The sequence below is a fragment of the Mastigoproctus giganteus genome, chromosome 3, assembly GCF_048544385.1.
Source record: "Mastigoproctus giganteus isolate SK-2022 chromosome 3, ASM4854438v1, whole genome shotgun sequence".
Taxonomy (NCBI): domain Eukaryota; kingdom Metazoa; phylum Arthropoda; class Arachnida; order Uropygi; family Thelyphonidae; genus Mastigoproctus; species Mastigoproctus giganteus.
Window position 1 is genome coordinate 45,775,716 of NC_143577.1, and position 22,046 is coordinate 45,797,761.

A 22,046-nucleotide genomic window follows, 5' to 3' on the forward strand; every position below is an offset into this window, starting at 1 on the left:
TAGGACCACACAGCGCCTCTTTTTACAGGCTATAACACAGATATAATGAATTTCATAAAAATGAGTGCGCTCAGAAGTGTTTCCACCTTATCCGACTTATGCCCAATGAAGGATAATATCTTTATTATATGTGGAGTGGTAAAATCGACTATTGGTATATCGATAACTTGTGTTAATTTCACATATATCTACATAATTTCGCTATAATGTAGTGCGGTTGTGACTCGTGAATCACTTAGGAGTCTCGGATTCAAACTATGGCTTGTATCTCTGCTGGAAAAAAGAATGTTTTGTCATCGGATAGCTCTGAGATTCCGAGTGGTCCAATATCTCCACAGGAGAAAGCTGTAATTCAGGTATAAAGAATTTACAAATTTTCCAACAAAAATATGCTTTTCGCTCCTGCATATTTGAAAAAAAATGTAACGTAGTGTTATTATTTTGGGACATTCTTTGGAAATTTTATGAAGCCCATATATATTCTTTAGATCGTTTTAGTATGGTTGTGTAAAAGCTAATGTTTTTAAATATGTCACTTGATTACAGGTCGTACATGATTCTTTTTTTTTTTTTAATAGTGAAATTATTTCAGAAAATAAGTTAAATTAGTAAGAATTATACAACTTATAATTCATATATACGTAAGTCTTATAAGCATTAATGGCTTAAATTAGGTAGCTTTACATTTAATGTTTTTATTCTGGATATCGGTTGTTATAGAATAGTTTTTCTCAACATCTCGAACCCTATGATTTCACAAAATATTACAATAATGGTGGAAAAACTGAATTTTAATTTTTTTCCCTGATAGTTTATTTGAGTGATGGGCATAATTAATTATAGCAAATCATTTTATTATTTCGACTATAGCAAATCATTCGATTATAGAAAACATTCGATTATTTCATTCCATTATATTATTCGAATGATATATATCTGTTTTGTAAAGTTTCTTAAGAAAACTGTTAAGAAATTTCAGAATATTTTTAAATTTCTTTAATTTAAGAAATTTCTTTAATCCTTGAAGGACTGCAATATTATTTATTATAAACAATAATAAAACAAATTCTTAAACTTTTATCTGTGTTAAGGAGAACCTTTGGACATCTGTTCAGAGTTTTCATTTATTTATTTATATTTCTAGACCGTTCTGACTCTTTCCGCATCATGTTCTTTCAAACTCTTCAAATGCACGAAACAGAGGATTTTCGAACAGATTAAATGAATTTTCGATGCTGAATATGTTTCAGTAGTTCTCTCTTTCTGTTGCCGGTTTAACCATTATGTTATTAAACTGTTTTATCTATCTCTTTTGTTTCTTTTTTTTTCATAATTATAATTAAAGAAGAAAAAATTATGTAATTCAAATATTTTCATTGTTATTTTCGATCTTTCGTCATTGAGTACGAAAGACAACTATAAAATAATAACACGTGAGCGGTAGTATTACAACGGTTACGATCGCTGTGAAGAGGCTTTGATTCTAATCCCTTCAAGAGGAATGAATGTCAGCCTATCCAGAAAAACAGAAGCAACCCCAGATCATGATGGATCATGGAACCACCACCGTGCTTGACTGTATGTACTAAACAACGTGGCGCCATGTTTCCTTCAGTTGATCTTGTCACATAAACTCTATGCTTGGATCCAAAACTTTCAAATTTGGATTCATCCATCCACAGCCCTACAGTTTTTCCACTCTTCAGTTGTCCAATGTTGATGGGTCTTAGCCCAAGCCAACTGTTTCTTTCGATTTTCCAGTTTTAATAAGGGTTTTTGGGCCGCTATATGACCATGAAATCCTGCTTATTTAAGACGAAGTTTTACAGTGGATGTAGACACAGGAGTTTTCTGTTCTTATTGAACACAGCTCGGATTTCAGGTGCAATAAGTCGTCGATTGCATTTAGAAATCGGTGTTATGGTCTTATCTTGTACTTCTGTTGTTTCACGCCGTCATCCTGGTCGCGGTTTGTCCTTTAAACTGCCAGTCTCTTTGAATCGTCAATTGAATTTGTACTGCTTTAAATGAAATACCTAGTTTTTTTCCCGAATTTCTCAATTTGTACTCCTTTAAATGAAATACCTAGTTTTTTTTCGGAATTTCTCATGGAATTTTCTTTGTACAGAGTTATAATTGTATTTCTTTCTTCAATACTCAGTTCCTTATTTTTTGCCATGTTTATCGCGAAACACACAAAACTTATACCAAACACTCTTTTTGAATTACGGGTGTTCGATTTTATGAATTATAGCTCTTACTCCTCAATTTATAGTACAGTATTGCAAAATACTCTAGAACAGGGGTGGCGAACCTTTTTTAAGGGCGCGTGCCAAAACTGGCTAAACCTTTTAATAAAAGACTGCCCTCGCGCGCCCATCGAATTTTTCGCGTGCCCTTCGGAAGGCGATATTCAAGACATTTAAAATTAGGGTTATGGGGGACGTGTTAATCACAGTTTCGTCAGTGCGTCTTACCACTCCGACTGCATACAAATCACTGCATGAATACAGCTATTTACTGAATGGTGTGACATCACTACATGCCTAGCAGAGAAAACGGACGTGCGCAGGTCACGACCAAAGGAGGATTCCTGGAGTGATGTTGTTTCGAAATTTGAAATTTTTTTGGGAGGCTCTGAATTCCGCGTGCCCAAGAAATTTTTACGTGTGCCGCTCCTGCTCTAGAATCATCTACAGTCTTCTATAATAGTGAAACAATACTTACACTTTTTAGAATGTTCTAGAATCATCTACAACATTCTGCCACATTCACGAATCTTCCACACCTTTCTGGAATATTCTCGAATATTCTATAAATTTCTTACATATTAAGTTTTTGATTTTTATACATAATAGAAAATATTTTAATAAAAATTAGTAAAGAAGTTGGTCCTATTTTAATAAAAACTTTGATAATTCAAGAAAATGAAACGCAATTCCAAACTTTTAGGCGGGAGTGTACGTATGATGACGAAAATAATGCTTTTACCGAATTTGGTAAAAGTTTTACCGAATTCAGATTAATTTTGTCCACGCTGCTTACTCTTCTTCCCAACGATCAAATAAAAAAAAATGTTATCGTTCACGACTGCTGACTAAGCACCGTTGGCTGTTTCAAAATGAACTACGCTTCTGAATGTATGTGCACTGTCCATTTACTCTTCTCGAGATAAATTTGCTGCCCTCCGGTTCTGTGTTTCGGAAAGGAAGCTAATAAATCGGGTGCACCGAGTGTGCAAGCCGATAATAAAATAAACTACTTTGTAAAAAAGGGATAACGCAAGCGCTCTTTAACAGGAAACATCAAAGTGAAAATATCCTTTTCAGAAGCGTACTTGAAGAGTGTACTTTTTTTTTTTTTTTTTTTCCTTAATAATGCGTTCTGTATTTAAACTCGTATATAGAAATATCATCTCATTTTAATCCTCGCCGGTAGTAGCCCAGTTGATAACCAGCACTATCGATTATTCTGGCTTTGATTCCAAAGTTGAGGGATACTACCCGTTAGGGATGAGAGAAGTCTTTCCACAACTGGTATTTTCACTTCGTGATGACTAAAAAAAAAAAAAAAATAGGAAGCTGAAAGGATAAAGGAAATGAAAGAGGATAAAGAAGTTGAAATAAATACATCCATTGAAATGCAGTAATAGGTATATTACAGACATAATAGGTACATAACTAATTGCCTTATCATGCACCCATTATACCCCTATCACCACCTGTTATACCTGTGATATTGCTATTATCATAGGTATAATAGGTATTAGTATTCGCAATGGCCACATGGTGCAAGGAAGCTTGTGGCTTATGCTGCACTAGCCAAAAATAAAAAAATAAAAGAATAAAATAAAATAATAATAATAATAATACAGTAATAAGAAGAAGAAGAAGAAGAAGAAAATTATAAAAAAAAATAATTTTCTTCGTATTATTATTTTATTTTATTATCAGACAAGAGGTGTTACCTCTTGTCTGATAATAGGTATGTTAGTGGTGTTATAAGTATATTGCAGGTGTGATAGGTATGTTACCTATTGTCTGATAATAGGTATATTACCTGTTGTTTAATAATGGTTATATTATAGACAATATACATGGCGCAAAGTAACAACCCAAGACCAAATTTGAAATTGCAGCTGTGCTACTGCTTATCGGATCAAACTCCGACTATAACTATGCAACGCTGACGTTGACTATTTTAGTACTACACTGATATAACTATCACCAGCAGATGTCAATAACCTAGAGAGAGAGAGCGAAAACACGCAGCATTACTTTTTTAACGACCGTCGTACATTGTATTTTCCTGTTCAGTTGTCAGGGTGAGTCTGCAATTTTTTGGCGTTGTACTCAGCGTGAAGCGGCAAACTTCTGTGGAATTGCAAATTAGAATTACCCAGTGCTAATTTGATTTAGTTATTCTGTATACGTGTCAGAAAAGTTAAGAAGAAAAGAAAGAACGTTTCCTTTATAATCTAACTTCCTTGGCTGCCATCCTCCTTTCAGTTTCTACTGGGATTAACACCCCCGTGATCTACATTCAGTGTCAAAAATGCTTTCAAACTTAAATTGATGCATACGGGACGATTTGTACGTGCTACTTCTGGGGGTGGGAGGGATAGGATGAGTAGACGCTTTCATGAAAATGAATACTTCTCCTCCCAAGACCACCCGGTGCGTTCCCATTGAAAATTCGTTGTATATCTAAAAGACTGCTTTTATGCATCTATGGATTCCAAGAGGAGACGACCAGCACAGTGCAACATCCACCTTTGCACAAACGTTAGGGAACTACCATTTATGTAATGGCTAAACTGGGAGAGTAGGGATGCTTTTATTAACGAATTGAATTATTTAGGTTATATTAAAATTAGCATAACAATTATTCCTATTTTTACAATTTTTTTTCATTTTCATTGCACGCGTTTGTATTTATCTTCTATATATTTGTTTTCTAATGGTCATAAGATTGAGTGTAATTTAGGAGACAAAATTGTAAATATTGTATGATGTAACTAAATGTACAATAGTGTGGTTTATTTATTTCCAAAGTAAAAGTGTGGTATATTTATTTGCAAGTGTGGTATAATTTTTATTTTCAAGTGTGGTATATTTATTTATTTATATTTATTGTAAAAGTGTAGTATATTTATTTCCAAAGCTGAGAAACATTGCCTTTCACCGTAGGTGGTAAGAAACCAAGGTTGATACGGCTTTTGAGAGATAGGTGGCGGCTTTATTTACATAGTTCTAGGAAGACGGATCCAGCTCCAGTAACATCAGTAGAAGTAGTCATAACATGGACTCAGAAAACAGAGGAATGGAATTTACCGGATTCCTTCTTCCATATTTCCAGCTCTGTAATAAGCTGCACAGTTTGCCGCGTAATTTTCAACTCTAAGGATGGATATGAGCACATTATCACTTCATAAAAGTTGCAAATGTTACTGTTTGAGCCGACACTGTACAAAAATTTTAATAAAAATATCGACATTCCTTTACTTTTATAATGATATATAGCAAGAGTAAAAGATGGAAGATGACAAAGAATAATTAATTGTAAGAATGGACATAGAGACAGTGTGTGTAATTACACCATAGGGAAAAGCAGTTTTAGAAGAATGTTATGTAAATATACTTAATAAAAGATAAATAAGAGAAGTTGGTAGGTGGGCGTAAAACGTTCAATGTATAAGTTTCCAGACCTAAGAGAAGGAATATGAGGGACAGCAGGAACAAAAGAAAAAAAGAAAAAAAAAAAGAAGGGAGCTGAAAGGATAAAGAAGTTGAAATAAATACATCCATTGAAAAGAAATTAGAGGTTCTGGTATTAATGTAGTATTGGGGGAATTTTTTATTATTATTATTTATTTTTTTTTTTAATATAGAGAGCCAAAATTAGATAGGGAGAAGTTTGCTAATAGCAAGGAACATTAATAACAAATAATTCCCGAATAAATAATCTTCAAATAGGCCTCTAGGGTTGGGAATATTCATACTCATATTATGCCGTCATACACCAACCGTATTAAAATTATACTTTTCTACTGTTTAAAATAATGAAATGACTAGAGAAAACAAATAAGGTTTAATAAACGATTACTATGTATAAAATAAAATATTAAACTGCAAGATACTATTTACAATAAAACAAGCATTAAAATAAAATTAAAATACTAGATGATAAAAGCGCTAAAAATACACCGGAGCTTTCAAAGGCATCCGCCTGTAAATATATTTTATTGTAAATAGTATCTTGCCGTTTAATATTTTATTTTATACATAATAATCGTTTATTAAACCTTATTTGCTTTTTCTAGTCATTTCATTATTTTAAATAGTACAAAAGTATAATTTTAATACGGTTGGTGTATGACGGCATAATATGAGTACGAATAAATAATCATGGCTAAATCATCAGTGATCACAGAATGGTAAGATGTACACTTGATATAGATGTAGGAAAGGAAAGGAAAAAACTGACTCGAGTAAATAATACAAAGGTCTTTGAGATAACAGAAGAGGAGAAAAAGCAGTATGTACTGGAACTTAAGAACAAGTTTGAGCTTCTGCAGACTGCTCAGGACCACAATATCGACGAGGAATATTACAACTTCCTGAAAGTGATAAAGTTCAAGAAACCTATAGGGAAAAAGAAATCCAAAGAAGAAAAAATTAGTCAAGAAACACTTGTCATGATGAACCGAAGACGACAAATGAAGAGCAAGAAAAACACTGACAGGGAGAAAATCGAGTATACTGAGTTATGCAAAGCCATTAGAAAGAGACTCAGAGAGGACATAAGAAGATTTAACACAAGGAAAGTAGAACAAGCATTAAGGGAAAATAAAGGATTTAAATCAGCAGCCATGAGCAGTAATACAGAAAGACAAATGATACTGAAACTGAAGAATAGCAATGGTGTACTTATAAACAGCAGAGAGGGCATAATTCAAATAGCAGTAGACTACTACTATAGAGAATTATACAGTTACTATAGAGAATTATACAAGGAGCAAGGGAATGATGCCAGTAGTGAGGAAGATGGACTGCAAAGTAGCAACACATACGACATACCCGATATTCTTCCTGATGAGGTAGAACAGGCATTGAAGAAAATGAAGAATCAGAAAGCCCCGGGAGAAGATGAAGTTACTGTAGAGTTGTTAAAATTGGGAGGAAGAGACATAACACAAAAACTGGCAAGGCTCTTCACAAAGTGCATTCGAAAAGGTGTGACGCCTAAGCAGTGGAATAATGCAATCATAGTTTTGCTGCATAAGAAAGGAGATAAAGGAGTAAAGTCTAATTGTTCAATAGAAAGGAGATAAATCAGAAATTGGAAATTATAGACCAATTGGCTTGTTATCCCACATCTACAAGTTGTTCACAAGGGTCATTACTAACAAATTAGACAGAATACTTGATGAGAATCAACGGAAAGAGCAAGTTGGCTTTAGGACAGGATTCTCGACTATTGATCACCTTCACGTAATATCACAGCTAATGGAGAAAGCAAATGAATATAAAACACCATTACGCCTGGCATTTGTGGATTATGAAAAGGCATTTGACTCCATACCGCATAAGGCAATGTTTCGGGCACTGGAAAGACAAGGCATAAAAACCCCACATATTATGATTTTGAAGAAAATATATGAGAGTGCTACCTCCTTTATTAGACTAGACAAAGACAGCAGGAAATTTAAAATCAAGAAAGGAGTTCGACAAGGAGACACAATATCTCCGAAGCTCTTTACTGCTGCCCTTGAGGAAGCTTTCAGAAGATTAGACTGGTCGCAGAAAGGAGTCAATGTGAACGGAGAGTACCTAAACCATTTACGATTTGCAGATGACATTGTGGTCATAAGCCACGATCCCAAAGAATTAGAGGAAAATCTTAATCAGTTAGGCACAGTTAGTAAGGATTTACGACTAAAGATGAATATGGCTAAAACAAAAGTAATGATGAACAAGTATGCCACAGTAAGGGAAATAATGATTGAAGGAGCAGTAATTAAAAAGGTGGAGTCATATACTTATGACAAGTTATTAACTGTAATAATGATAAATGGCTGGAAGTCAAGAGAAGAATAAATTTTGGATGGATAGGAAATTCAGGAAATATAGTCACATACTGAAGAGCAATATCCCAGTTTGTCTGAAACGTAAAATAATGAACCAATGTATACTCCCCACCATGACTTATGGAAGTGAAACTTGGGCACTCACCAAAAGAATGGAAGAGAAGCTGAGAACTACACAGCGAAGAATGGAACAAATTATATTGGGAATCAGACTGTTAGATAAGAAGAGAAACACATGGATTAGGCAGCAAACTCAAGTAAAGGACATTCTTATCAAAACTAAAGAACTAAAATGGTCTTAGGCACGACATATAACTCGAAGACATGATGACAGATGGACTAAGAGAATAACAGAATGGTACCCAAGAGGAGCTAGAAGAAAACCTGGAAGACAAAGGCGGAGATGGATAGATGAAATTCATGAGTTTGTGGGTAGTAAATGGATGGCCAGTGCTCAAAACAGAAGTAACTGGAAAGTTGCTGGAGAGGCCTTCATCCTGCAGTGGATTGAAAATGGCTGATGATGATGATGATGATGAAATCATCAGGGGGGTCACACTCGTGATAGTCTACTAAGATGCTACGTTTCATTACTCCAGGCTGAAAAATAAGTATTAAAAAGGATTACAGAATTTGTCATGCGTTACTTAATTATAATAGCAATGCTGTAATTGGAAAATTACAGCACTACGTAAGCTTACTACTGTTACTATCTAATTTTAATTATAATGTTAAGTAGGCTGATTGAGGCTAAAGTAGATTAATATAGTACATCCACTTTTTTATTAACACAGGAAAGCCTGACAGCCCAGTGATCAGCACAAGTGCAGTAGCACACGCGTTTGAGTTCAGTCCCATGTGATTTTTAAATACTGTTAATGACCATTGTTGTCAAAATGATTAGTTGTAAACTCCTCTGACATATGTGGTTATTCAGAAGTATAAAGATCACATTTATTTATGTATTAATACAAATGAATTTATTAAGAATATTTTTAAAACAAAAACTGATATCTGGTAGCAGCCACTGGTGATTTAAACTATAGTGCCAAAATAACAAAAAACCAATATATATTTTCTTCTTTTTTTCATTGCTTTTCCACAATATTTAAAAATAGGAAAGGTCTCCGTTATTATTTAATTTCAAGTGACTCGTACGACAGCGACTTGCGTTTTTATTTATTTAAAAATATCTATCTGTTATTCGTTTCGAATAAGCTTTAACAAAAGCATGCGAGACTATAAACTGGAGCCAGTCTTGTCGCACATGAATGTAGAGTTCAAAAGCATTGTTGTGCGCATGCGTGTTTGCTCTCTACTTTTTTATATTTTTATATTTTACTTTTATACTTAATGGTTCCCAACCGGTGTGCCGCGAGATTAGGAAAAATTCCATTGAGTTCGATGGCAATCACTATTTCGGTGTGCCGTTAATATTCGTCTTTTAACTTAAAGTGTGACTTGAGTGACAAAAGATTGGGAACCACTGTTTTAAGTATTATTGAGACAGCGTCATGGTTCAATGGCACTTCATAGTTCGCCACGACTGATTGATAAAAACAATATTATTATTATTTTATGATTGTTTCTTATCATACATTTTATTATTTCTGTGGAGATTTGTTATTGATAAACAGAAAATTCTGGATTCATTAAACATTAATCCAAACTGTTTCTTTTAAATGAATCTCTTCAGATTGTTTAATTTTGGTTATAAACGTTAATAGTAATAAAGTTCGCATGAATAATTGAGAATTTAGAGTCGCGAATATTAAATGGATTATATTTTTGGATGGATTGGAAAATGTAATCCATTTAATATTCGCATAATATAATCAATAAATCTGAGCGGTGTCACCTTCTTGAAAATAAAACTCTTATCGAGATAATAAAATGATGATTTGAAAACGTGTCTTTCAACTTATTTGGTTTAATCCCAGCTTCAGTATGTCTTGTAACTTAAGAAGAAAATAATGAATTTCGGTAGGATTTCTTTGCCTTATTTTAAACCAGTAATTCCCACTGGTGGGATTTCCTTAACTTCCTTTTACTTGAGGCTATTGACACACTGTCTGCTGTGGGGTTTACTTGGAAATGATCCCAGAACTCGTCCTACTTCGGAACCGTTTGCTTTTCGTTTTGCTTTTTTGTACGTCTGCACGTGTTACTGTGTTTACTCTGGAAATTTGGCACTCTTCCGTTGACATTCCAATTTAACTGTAACAGTAGAAGATGGAAAAATACTACTGTTTCTAACGGCGCTACTTTCAAAGAAAGATTTATGAACGTGTGCGAAGAAGTAAAAGTACAAGTTCGTATGATGCACGTAATGAATGATAAGCAAGCAATGATCCGAAATAAAACACTCATTGCGTTGCAGCTAAAAGTAGGAAGGAAATGATTTATTCACCATTTCCTAACTTATGCAATACCACGTACCAGTGATTGGTAATGTCTGTACATGATTAGAGTAATTTTTATATATACGTATATATATGCCCTGGCACGCTACGTGCTCACGGAAGCTGATGAAACGATCATCCTCAGACTCACAGCTAGAATGAACTCGGCTGTTGACCCTACACGGTTACAAAGAGACACGATCTGGCAGATGTCTTGTGAAGATAAGTGTGCAGTAAATTAGGGTAACGTAGAGTAAACTGAAGACTGAAGATAAGAGTGTTTCCTCCGCGAATCGCAGGACGCATCTTTTGACAGGAAAATCCTACAGATTTGCAGTTAGGCGAATTAAGAGGATTTGCTTAGGAATGTGTATTTTAGGGAGTGGTGAAATAAATATATTCTCGGTCTTCATTTCTTTTTTGTTATTTGGGCTTAAAACTATAATCCATTTAATATTCGCATTTATTATATAGGATTACAGGAAAGAGAGGTGATAATTCAACGCAGAAGTTGTGGTCAAGTAAATTTGGGACGAAGTAATGTCCCCCAAATTTATTTATATTTATACTTAATCCATTTCCTTTGTATTCTTTTATAGTCGTACCATACCATCGCCTCCTACGATAGACCATTTTGTATGTCGGCCTTGGGTGGTAATGAAAGATCATACAGATACATTTTTCACAGCGAAGTGGGAAGCAAAAGAATGATAAGTAATATACAAAATTTGTAGGCACGTGAAATTTATAAAACATTTAAGGGGGATCACAGGTTCTGAAACTTTTATACCTGTGATCCCCCTTAAATGTTTTATAAATTTCACGTGCGTACTTTTATAAATTAATATATACTTCAATACATTAAATCTTAAAAACTGAAATAAAATACGCTTCTTAACCTGGATTGGGTGAATGGTTTGTCCATATTTCTTTTAAAAATGCTTCATAAAAACAACACACACTCCTGAAAAACCAAATGCTCCACTGGAAGGGGGGGGGGGCACACCCCATACTCTGGGAACCTCTGATGTAGAGAAACTGGTTTGCATTATTTTGAATTCCAGGCAACGCAATTGGTCTGCAGTCCCGACAAATCTTTCACAGGTTGGTCTTTCACGTGTTGGTGTACCAACATTAACTGTCGTTTTAAAGATTTGTTTATTCACAGTCAAGTTGAGGGCTCTTGTCGTTAGAAGCAACTTTAAGAATGCAAGGGTCGTATGTGCTTTTAATCTGGTATGCTTCCTCACACAGTTGCAGGACTGTCATAGATAGCAATGCAGTCAAATGCGGATCGGACATGCAAGTAGACAGTTGCTAATTCAGCTCTGTCTTTAAATTTATCAGAATTGTAGATATAAGCAGAATTTTTTTTTTTTTTTTTTTTTTGTTAGTTGTTGGCGCATCGGCTTCTGTGGCCATATTGCACCTCCCACGGTTTTTGCATTTTCTACTCTGATCCAAGACCGAGGCGGGATTCGAACTCGCGACCGTTGGGTTGGCAGGCAGACACTTTACCCATCCGGCTAGCCCGGTCGGCTCATGCTGGAATGGAATTTGATTGGTTAAGATGGGAAACAGACATTTCTCATTACTTTGAGGATGCACGAGGCTTCCATTATCGGTCTAAAACTGTGTTGCTAAGGTGGTTCCTTGTGATTTGGGAATGAGCCGCACTGTATATTGGTTCCAGGATTTTGGGAGGAGTAGGGTAGTGAGGATGCTATTTAGGATCACTAGAAGCACATCTGTGTTGTAGACATTCACGCTGTGTAGGATAAATTATGGAATTCCATCATATTCAGCACATGCCGTTGGTGGGAAGTCACTGATGGCATTAATTAGCACGCTTTTTGAAATGGTAATAGATGTGAGGATCTCTGACTATTCTGTATGTTCTGCCTACTATTGCACCTTCTGGAATAAATCTTGAAATATGATCGTCGAGTCACTTAAGTCAGTTTCTCTGTCTTACCTTAAAAGGTGTCTTTCTAATGCTAATGATTTTATTGATATATGCTTTGGCTGTAGATTTGCTTCTATTGAACTTGACATAAGCTCTTAAGTATACCATTCTGTCTTGGGGGTCTAAGGTCGCTTTCCACTTTGCATGGAGATATTGCTTATCGTGAACTTCTAGGCTGAGCTGTTGATTCCACGGTGCATTCCCCACTAGGGGTTAAACCTATTTTGACGGCGGCAGTTCTAACAATTCAACCAGCATGTTAATGACCGCGCTGTATGTTGCATTGAATTACGGCTTCCCATGGTAAAGTGGACGCTGCATAGCAACATATCTCTGCAATGAGGAATTAAGGGCTGATAACAGTTTTCCTGATTGGTTCCTCATGTTCTGTTGGCTCTTTGAATGTGATTGGGAATATAAAGACTGTTGACATGTAGTGTGTTTCTGGCTGATTGTCAAATGTGATATTTTCTGTTTCGTGCATTAATGTTGCGTCCCTTTGTCGCTTTATTGAAGGAATTTGAACCCTGGTGTCATCAACGGTCTGTACGTAGTAAATTGGTTAATCGATATGTGATTTTCATTGGAAAACAATAAATCACTCTTTGTTCCCGGCTAGAGGTTGAAACTATTTTGTAGGGCTATATAGAAAGCTTTCACTTTAGTGAAATCTTTTTATATGACTTGACTAAAAATATGCAGCCCATGTCTTTTAATTAACATTTTAATATATTAATGCTTTTTATCAGCTTTGTATAATCATTATAAATATTTAGAGTCTTAGCCGATTTTATTTCCTGTACAATGAACGAATATTTTGTATCATCATCCCCAGCTTATTAAAAGCGATGGGGAAAGAAGAGAAGAAGAAAGCAACTCTATCTTGTAGATTACACCACGAAGGCATTTCTTTGCTGCAACTGATACAAAATAATAAGAAAAAATCTGAATTTTCCTTTATATATGAACTTTACCTGGCAGAAATTGTATTCGCAACATCTCGACAGATTTCTATGTAACTGCTCCCTCCCAGTTACGATGATGCTAAAGACAGATAGTATAAAAATACACCCGCTGAGTGTGATATTTTTTCTTATATTGATGCATAAAACAGCAAACTTATGGAATAAACAATTTATGTATTATAAATAGATATACAAAAGCTGCTTCACAAAAATTTTCAGTCAGTTTCATGTTTTCTTCATGTTTTTATGAGACTTAAAGACCATTACGCTTTTATTGACAGAAAATATAAAGGAACATTGAGATCCTCTACAACCCGATGATTATCTAAAATTCTTCAGTAGTAAAGCTGTATCATAACTGACTGCCATTAAGAGCTATTTTAGGTCTTTGAGGAAACAGTAATCAGATTATTTTAATTATTTATTTATTTATTTTTAGTTTTTGCATTGAGGGTAACACTTTCAAAAACGATATTCTGTTGTAATGTTGAAAAAATATTATTTGGACTGTGGCGAGGCTTACCCTTTTTGCATGTAAAAATTTTAATTTCTGTTTCATTTTATTCCGTTAAGGCTTAATTTGATAAACTTGATTAGAATCAAGTTTCTTAGAGCTGTGAACAAACTATAATCATAAAAATATGATATGATTTTTGAATGCAACAATTTTGAATTGGGCAAGTGTATTATCCTCCATGGAGGATAATACACTTGCCCAATTCAAAACTGTTCTACTGGAAGGATGGAAAAATATTTCCATCGAAATATACTGCATTAGGGAAAAGAGAAGCCCTACATCATAATAAAATCTGATCTGTAAATTATTATTGTTGTTTCTCTTATTGTCCCTATATACTTTTTGTAACTTGGCGTGGTTTGTGGTTTCATAGTAATTGTTTCAGGTAATATGAAACGTGTTTCAGCGTTTTAGAAGGAATCTATATAGTCTCAGAAGTTCTGTCTTGAATTTAATACCCCATATATCTTTTTATATTCATATTTTTATAGATCTAAACTATCTGGTTCATTTTTTAAAGCTTAAATCTTTCCATTCTTTGGCATTGAATTTGGAGATATCTATCTAGTTTTGGATTAGGAGAAGTATAAGCTGTAGCGTGAGCTTTTAGATTTAATGATAACTGTGAACGTGTCAAAAGGCGTTTCTTGTGACTATAACTGCAAGTTATCACAACCGAATTGTTTTTCAAAACATGAAGCCTAGAGGATAAGGAAAGATATATGAGATTACGAATGACAGTTCATCTGTCAAACGAATGGGATATTCAGGACACAGATAAAATGAGGAAAGTTAGAAAGACAAAGTAAACATGATACTAGGAGTAGAAAATCATCTATTGTATATCGTATTTTACAAAGAGCAGGAGAAGGAACCCTGTAAAAAGTATTGTGTCTGTACTGAATCAAGAATGAATTAATTTTTCCGCACGTGGACCAGCAATAACAATATTTTAGATGCGTTCACATATATGTGTATACTGCCTGTTATCTTCATTATATCTGTCTGTCTGTATGTAATAAATAATTTTATATTTGTCTTTTATAAAAATGTGTCGAGCCATTCTAAATTTCATTAAAATCGGAAGAATAGAAGTCTAGCAATTATTATTATTTCCTTCCTTTTTTTTTTATACATTGAGTCATTTATACATAGTCTATCCATATACCGTTTCTTGTAACTGAACTATTGGTTATTTTTTGTTGCATTTCCCTGATTAGAAGAATGATAGGCTATACAGCGGATACCCCAGAAGATGAAGCTTCGATTCTCGGTTTTACGCATATGAAGTGGCTGCTTTTTTTATAAACTGGTTTTATCTTATTTTTTCATATAAATCAATAACTATTACTATTATAATAATCACAGCAGAAACATGAACGGTGTTATCTTGCAATTATTATTAAGTCCAGGAGGAAATAAGTGTTAATTAAGTGTACATTACAAAATGTTGACTACATACTACCATCGGAGTTATGCGTTGCTATTTATTTTATTAAATCATAGAAGATCCGTGAAATACGTGTTACATTTAAATTTTTATTAAATCTCCATGAGGAAATAAGTAAAGTATTACAAAATTCTGAGTGCATATTACGTTCTGAGGTATGTACAGATGTGAAACAACAATTACTTTTATATATTATTAGTTAATTAATTAGGAATTAATTACTAACAAGGTAATTAGTTTACCTTTCATTTATATTAATCACAAAAAAAAAAAAAAAAAATTTTTACCTAACTTGTTTTCTTGTCGATCAGGCAGCTTTTCATTTCAATGGCCATGTTAACAAGCACGAAGCACCCTGTCTACTCTCATATCGTTGAATAGAAATCTGATGATCATCAGAAGGTGAACTAAACTTGTCGGCGCCGCCTGCTTCCTGGGCGAAAGGGACGTTCCTTTCGCCCAGGAAGTGGTCGCATTCAGGGGCTAGCTGTTAGGTATGACAAAATGAATAGTATAAATGGAGCCTATTCATGTAAAGGGAACGGCCCTGGTGGGCAATAACCTTCAGAGATGGTCTATGTCAGGAAAAGAATGGGACTCACGTTGAGATTATAAATGAATAAGTTTTTTAAATAATACGTTAGTACAGTTTTTACTAGTATTTTTTATTTTATTTTTATTTGCTGCTCTGATGCTCTAAAATGTTTTAATATTAGTATTAGTATTGAAAATAACGCAATGAAGCAAGTTATACAGCATCGGCCAAATAAAAGAAAATTTACACCATCTCATCTGCACCCATCCCCTCTAATAATTTTCCTAATTCTTCTTTAAATTTATTCATACTACCCACCAGATGGAAGTTTGTTCCGACAATCAGTCGCTCTCTGATTGAAACCAAATTTCTGCATATCTATCCTGCAACCATCCTTCCTCAATTTAAATTTATGTCCCATCATGCGTGTTGTTGGAGAAAGAGTAAGGATGCTATCAACATTTAAACATCTTAAACACCTCACTCAAGTCTCGCTGGTGCCTAGTTTCCAGACGTTGCAGTTTGCAGAACTGAAGTCGTCCATGGTAGAAATACCCTTTTGTATCCTTGAGTAATCTTGTTGCCCTTCTCTGCACTCGTACCAACAGATCCATGTCCTTCTTAAAATGAGGTTTTCAGACTTTTATGAAGTACTAAGTAACAGTACAAAATATCCAGGAAAATCCGTGGAAAGAATATCTGGGGAAAAATATCCACTGAAAAAAAATAGTACTCAGTATGCGGCCTAACCATTGCTTTATACAACGGGATAATCACCTCCTTGTCACTGCTGAAAAAATTCTTGTATATCATTGACAGAATCCCCATGAGCTGAACTAGGCCTGTTTGCACTGCTCAGGGAACTTCATACGTTTGTTTGTTATTTGGTTTTTAGGAGCATTAGCAACTAAGGCCATATTGCTCCGCGATATGCGGTGGTCATTCTCTGACCTTTCCGCATCCTCCGTATTTGGTGGTGACAGGCTCGAATCCCAGTCTAATCAAGAAGCGTGTGCTACGCACTGCTGCTGCTCCATCCCACCTGGCTACGGAGGCGCCTATGGGAACTTCATATCGGACTATACAATTACCCCAGGTCTTTTTTCATTCTTCAATTGTATAGCACCCTGAATGTGGTATTATACAGAATAATATACCAACGTGTGTATTATTCTTGGATTACTGATGCCCATATGCAGTATCCTGCATTTATCAAAGTTAGACCTCGAGTGCCACTTCTCAGCCTATCTGTCGAATTTTCTAGGACTTGTTGCAGTAGTATGCCTTGATTCCTCATTGATCACTCTGTCAACCTTTGTATCATCTGAAAAGTTAGACAATAAGCCTAATATGCCTTCATCAATATCATTAATAAATACTGTAAACAGTAAGGAACCCAGAACCTAACCTTTTAGATGTACTGTACATTTAGTAAATACGAGGGAGTAACAGTAACACAAAGTAAGAAATAGAAAGGAAAAAAAAAAAAAGGAGTTAGCAGTACACTGAGTTTCTTAGCATTTATTTTTCAACATAATCCGCTAAAAATATTTATACATTTGTCCCATTACTTCATAAAATTCTGGAAACCGGCTGCTTAGGTTGCTATTTTAATCAATGACGTACTTATACATAATTTTCTAACGATCTGGCATCTCTGCCGCATCGTCAGAAAGATGTTTGCTATGAAGTTATTGTTTAAGTGAACCAAACAAATGGAAATGAGTAGGGCAAGGTCAGGGCTTTGAAAAGGATCATCAAGAAATTCTACTCACGAATACTGTATTGTTTGCAGTTCAGTGCGAGAATGGGCAAGACGAAAAAAGATTTAAGTGACTTTAAACGTGATATGGTAATCGACGCCAGACGAGCTGGTATGAGTATCTTGGAAACTGCAATCCTGCTGGGGTTTTCACGTACGAGTGTATCTCGGATGTATCGAGATTGGCCCAATAACTAAATAGCATTCGGCCAACAGAGATCCTGAGGTCAAAAATAGCACACTGATGCGAGAGACCAACAGAGACTGACAAGACTTGTGCAGGTTAACAGAAAGGCTACAGTCAAATAACAACCTACACAACAGTGGTAAACAAAGAGGAATTTCAGAACACACAACTACGTTCCTGCAGAAGGTATTGTGTTAAAGTGGGCTCAGGTACACCAACACTGGACACAGGAGAATTGCAAAATAAATAAATAAATAAATTTTCTGTTTATACTCTGGGACGACCAAATGGTCAGAAGAGTTCACAAGATAGACAGAATACAAGAAACAGCACCGTATTCAACAGTCACGGGCTTCAACCCCGGTCACTTAAGGCACGTGTACTTATGCACCTGCGCGCCTGACCACTAGGCTACGGCGGCCTTTAAAAGCATTGTCTGATCTAATGAATCGCAGGTCCTGCTAATTTCACGCTGGTTGAAGGACCAGAATATGGCGATAACAGGATGAGTTCATAGACCTATTCTACTACGAGGTGCTAACAGTGTAAGCTGGTGATGGTTGATGACTGTTGTCGTGGCGTGCATTGGGCCCCCCCTTGATACGTATGAAGCAACGTTTATATGCCACAGATTATCTGTAATTTTTTTTTCCCATCAAGGCGTTCCTTCATGGCTAAAATGTTTCCATTTACTAATAGCTCAGTCTAGCTGAGCACCTGTAGGATGAGGTGGGACGTACCCTTTGGAGTAGAGATCCACAAAATCCAATTTGTAACAACCGTGAAAAATAATTTAGTCAACATTGATTAGCATATTCTTGTGGCCCGCTTTCCACTTCTCGTTGAGTCCATGCATGCCACGCTAGTTCGAGGCTGTTCTAAGACTGTCGAGGCTAAAGGGGGACCAACTCGCTGTTAAGCAAGGGTACCTAGTAAAGTGATCACTTTTTTTTTTTTTTTTTTTTGCTAGATGGCGCCGTATATATTATGTCTGTAAACTGCGTGTGTTCTGTGGTCAATTTGCCGTTTTCTGGACGAAAAACACGAGTTTCGGGGGGGGGGAACATGCTATCTGCGCCTGACACCGACTAACTCAGCCACTTTGTGAAAAAGGCCAATAAAAATTCCTCATATATATAGAACCTGCTCCCAAGGACCTGTACATTGCTACCATGGATCCATCGCTACAGTGTTCCAACTTTCTGCGCCTGCTCAGATGACTCCAGCACTGTAAAATTACTGCTCCCTAGAGAATAATTTAACTTGATAACATGCTGTTGTCTACATATTTTCATATGTAAATTTTTCATTTTTTTTTTCAATGTTTAATCCTACACTTGTATAATTAGCAATAATATTGTTTTTTTCTCCTATCTCATCCTTGTTTATTACATTGTATTAGCCTTTACTGTAAACCACTGGCTTGTAGCCGTGACGGGTATTGTGTACAGCGTGTGCCTTCTATATGCAATAGAGAGTTCTTCTTCTTCTTCTTCTATATATATATATATATATATAATACTGTAAGAGTGTAATATGTACCATATAGGTGCTCAATGTGAGTCTATAGACCCAAAAAAGCAGATGTATGATAAAACTTTAGCATACAAGTACAAAGTGGGTCATTAGGCAAAAAGAACCTATAAAGACTAAGATAGCTTGTGCTGGCTTACTTCGTTATACCCAAGAAATAAACATATAATAAGCAATAAAATGCAAAATAGAATAAAATAAAATAATGATTATGAGGCTAATTATTGATAATAGGATACCTTGAATGGCACTTTTTCGAGGGCTGGCACCATTCAGTATATCTTTTATACTTATATATCTTTTAAAGAAGATAAGTAAAGAAGAAACAACAAAAATTGTCTAATTTTTGTTGTAAGTACATTAGAATAAGACATAACATTAATGAAAAGAAACAACAAATATGTATTAATCACAAAAATAATAATATTATTATTTATTATTATTATTATTAGCCATATGGTGCAAGGAAGCCTGAGGCTTATGCAGCACAGCACCAGCCAAAAAAATATTCTAAGTTACCCTGAAAGAGAGAGAGAGAGAGAGAGAGAATAGAAAGGAATTACAAAGAAAGAGAAGAATGATGATAATCAGCTGAAGACCCTGGGTGTGCCAAGCCCATACTCACCAAATGTGAGCCCCTGAGGTTATATTTCATATTTAGATATAAAAATAAAAGTAAGCAGATTTATAATCGCAACATTATTTTAACTAATTTTAAAGAAATCTGGTTTTTCTGTCTTCGGATAATGAAAACGATCTAATAACCCTGTGATAATCAAGGTCACTGCCTATTTCATTTTCTCTAGATATTATTGCTAAGTTAGAAGCATATTCTGAGACACTGTTAGATCGAATATGATTTTTTATTAAATTTAAGATTTTAGAAAAAAGAACATTTTCCGGTGACACAAACAAAAGAAGAGTTAAAAGAATTCGTAAAGAAATTCTGATATTTGGAAAAGTAAGAGAAGTTCATCATTAGAATTCGCATTAATTGATGTCGATGGACTTCGAGTTAAATAACATATAATTGTTAAAGTGTTTCATTTTCTTTCTTGATTTCTTGTAGCTCTCAATTTTGAAAGACTGACAGCTTTCTTTTAATTAGTCCAATCTATTACGGGATGTCTTAAATTTACTATTAAACACTTTACTATTAAATTTTGTAATAGTAATAATAAGCAAATGAGTAATAAAATTACTTCCTTGTGTAGAGTTTTAGGCGCATCAGCGACTTAGACCATATTACGCCTATATACGTCTGTAAATTATGTGTTCTCTGGTCGATTTGCTGTTTGCTAGATGAAAAAACCGAATTTCCGATAGAAAAACACCTGAGTCCGACTAACTCAGCCACGTGGTGAAAAATGCCCACAAAAATTCCTCCCGTCATTGACGGGGTTTGAACTCAGGTCTTTTTACATGGCATGGGGAGGATGGTGATTTTACCAACTATGCTACCCATCACCAGGGCCGACTTTTATAATTTAAAAATTAGAAAATACTTACCGTTGTAATAAAGCTTAGATAAAAAAAGAGAAGTAAAGAAGAAACAACAAAAATTATCTAATTTTAGTAAGTACATTAAAATAAAAATAAGACAACAACAGCTACTGTACTCTATAAATATTAACGATTTGGTCTCTGTTTATTCACGCCTAAAACTAATTTCTTTGATTTATAAATTTATATTAAAAACGTTTAATCGCCCTTCTCACTCTCAGTCATCCAATTCATCCTAGAATTAATTTATTCTTGCCAAATATTGTAACGTTCAACCTTGCAGTAACTTTTACCAAATTTGCGACCTGCCGATAACAATTGTCGGCACTGCACCAATAAATTCAGTTATATCGAGAATCCACATTAAGAAACCGTTCCGACACATTCAAAATAAAAAAATTTACTTTGGTTCTCGACTCTTTTGTATAGAGTGTAGAGTGTCTTTAGTGTCAAGTGGCACCAGGGGTTCCTCCCATCTCCGCGTGCTAAACATTGCGGGTGTGAAACAGAACACTGTTAATGCCAGAGGTTTAAAAGTATATGGATTTTGTATTTGTGTAGTGTCGTGTACCGTTGTTCATCTGGTCATTTAGCCGTTGTGTCCCGCCCCTAATGGAACCCAACGTTGCCACACTCCGTCCCGTGGAGGCAGAGCAGGTACACCACTATTATAGTTATTTACTCTGGCAGGTCCTGCCACCTAATTTCCTGAGATTTCAGTGCAAGGACCTAAAAAAAAAACCGCTATTTCGGCTGATTATACAAAAGACTCTTTTGTATAATCAGCCGTGTGACCACTATGACCTAAGCATATTGATATTGAAACCAAGTAAATCGCAAAACCTTCACTATTCGAACTGTGAGGCGCAGAAACCTCCACGCAGTCAGACGCCTGTGTGCGTGTACAAGTTTCACCTTCTCTTAGCGCCTGATTGTAGGGATATCTTGTTAAGATTATGGTCGTTGGTAGCAAGCCAGGTAGGTCACTTTCCAAGTCGAGTGATGGAAATATTCACATGGAAATTACTTGCCTTGAACCCCATCAGAATGGGAAGAACTTCTGTGAGCTTTTTTCATACCGTGTTCAAGTCAACATGCGAGGGTCGGATTTAAACTTGTTGTAGCCCTAAGCTGTAA

At 35.2% G+C, this 22,046-nt stretch overlaps 1 protein-coding gene across 1 annotated transcript in view; it reads left to right on the forward strand.

The window, feature by feature from the left end:
• The first annotated feature begins 257 nt into the window (after nucleotides 1–257).
• The window catches only part of LOC150087929 (uncharacterized), a 347,547-nt gene continuing 325,758 nt past the window's right edge, over nucleotides 258–22,046 (forward strand). The window contains exon 1 of the mRNA XM_090369967.1: nucleotides 258–356. Coding sequence (XP_090226093.1) covers nucleotides 258–356 — 99 coding nt within the window. The remainder of the gene's footprint in view (nucleotides 357–22,046) is intronic.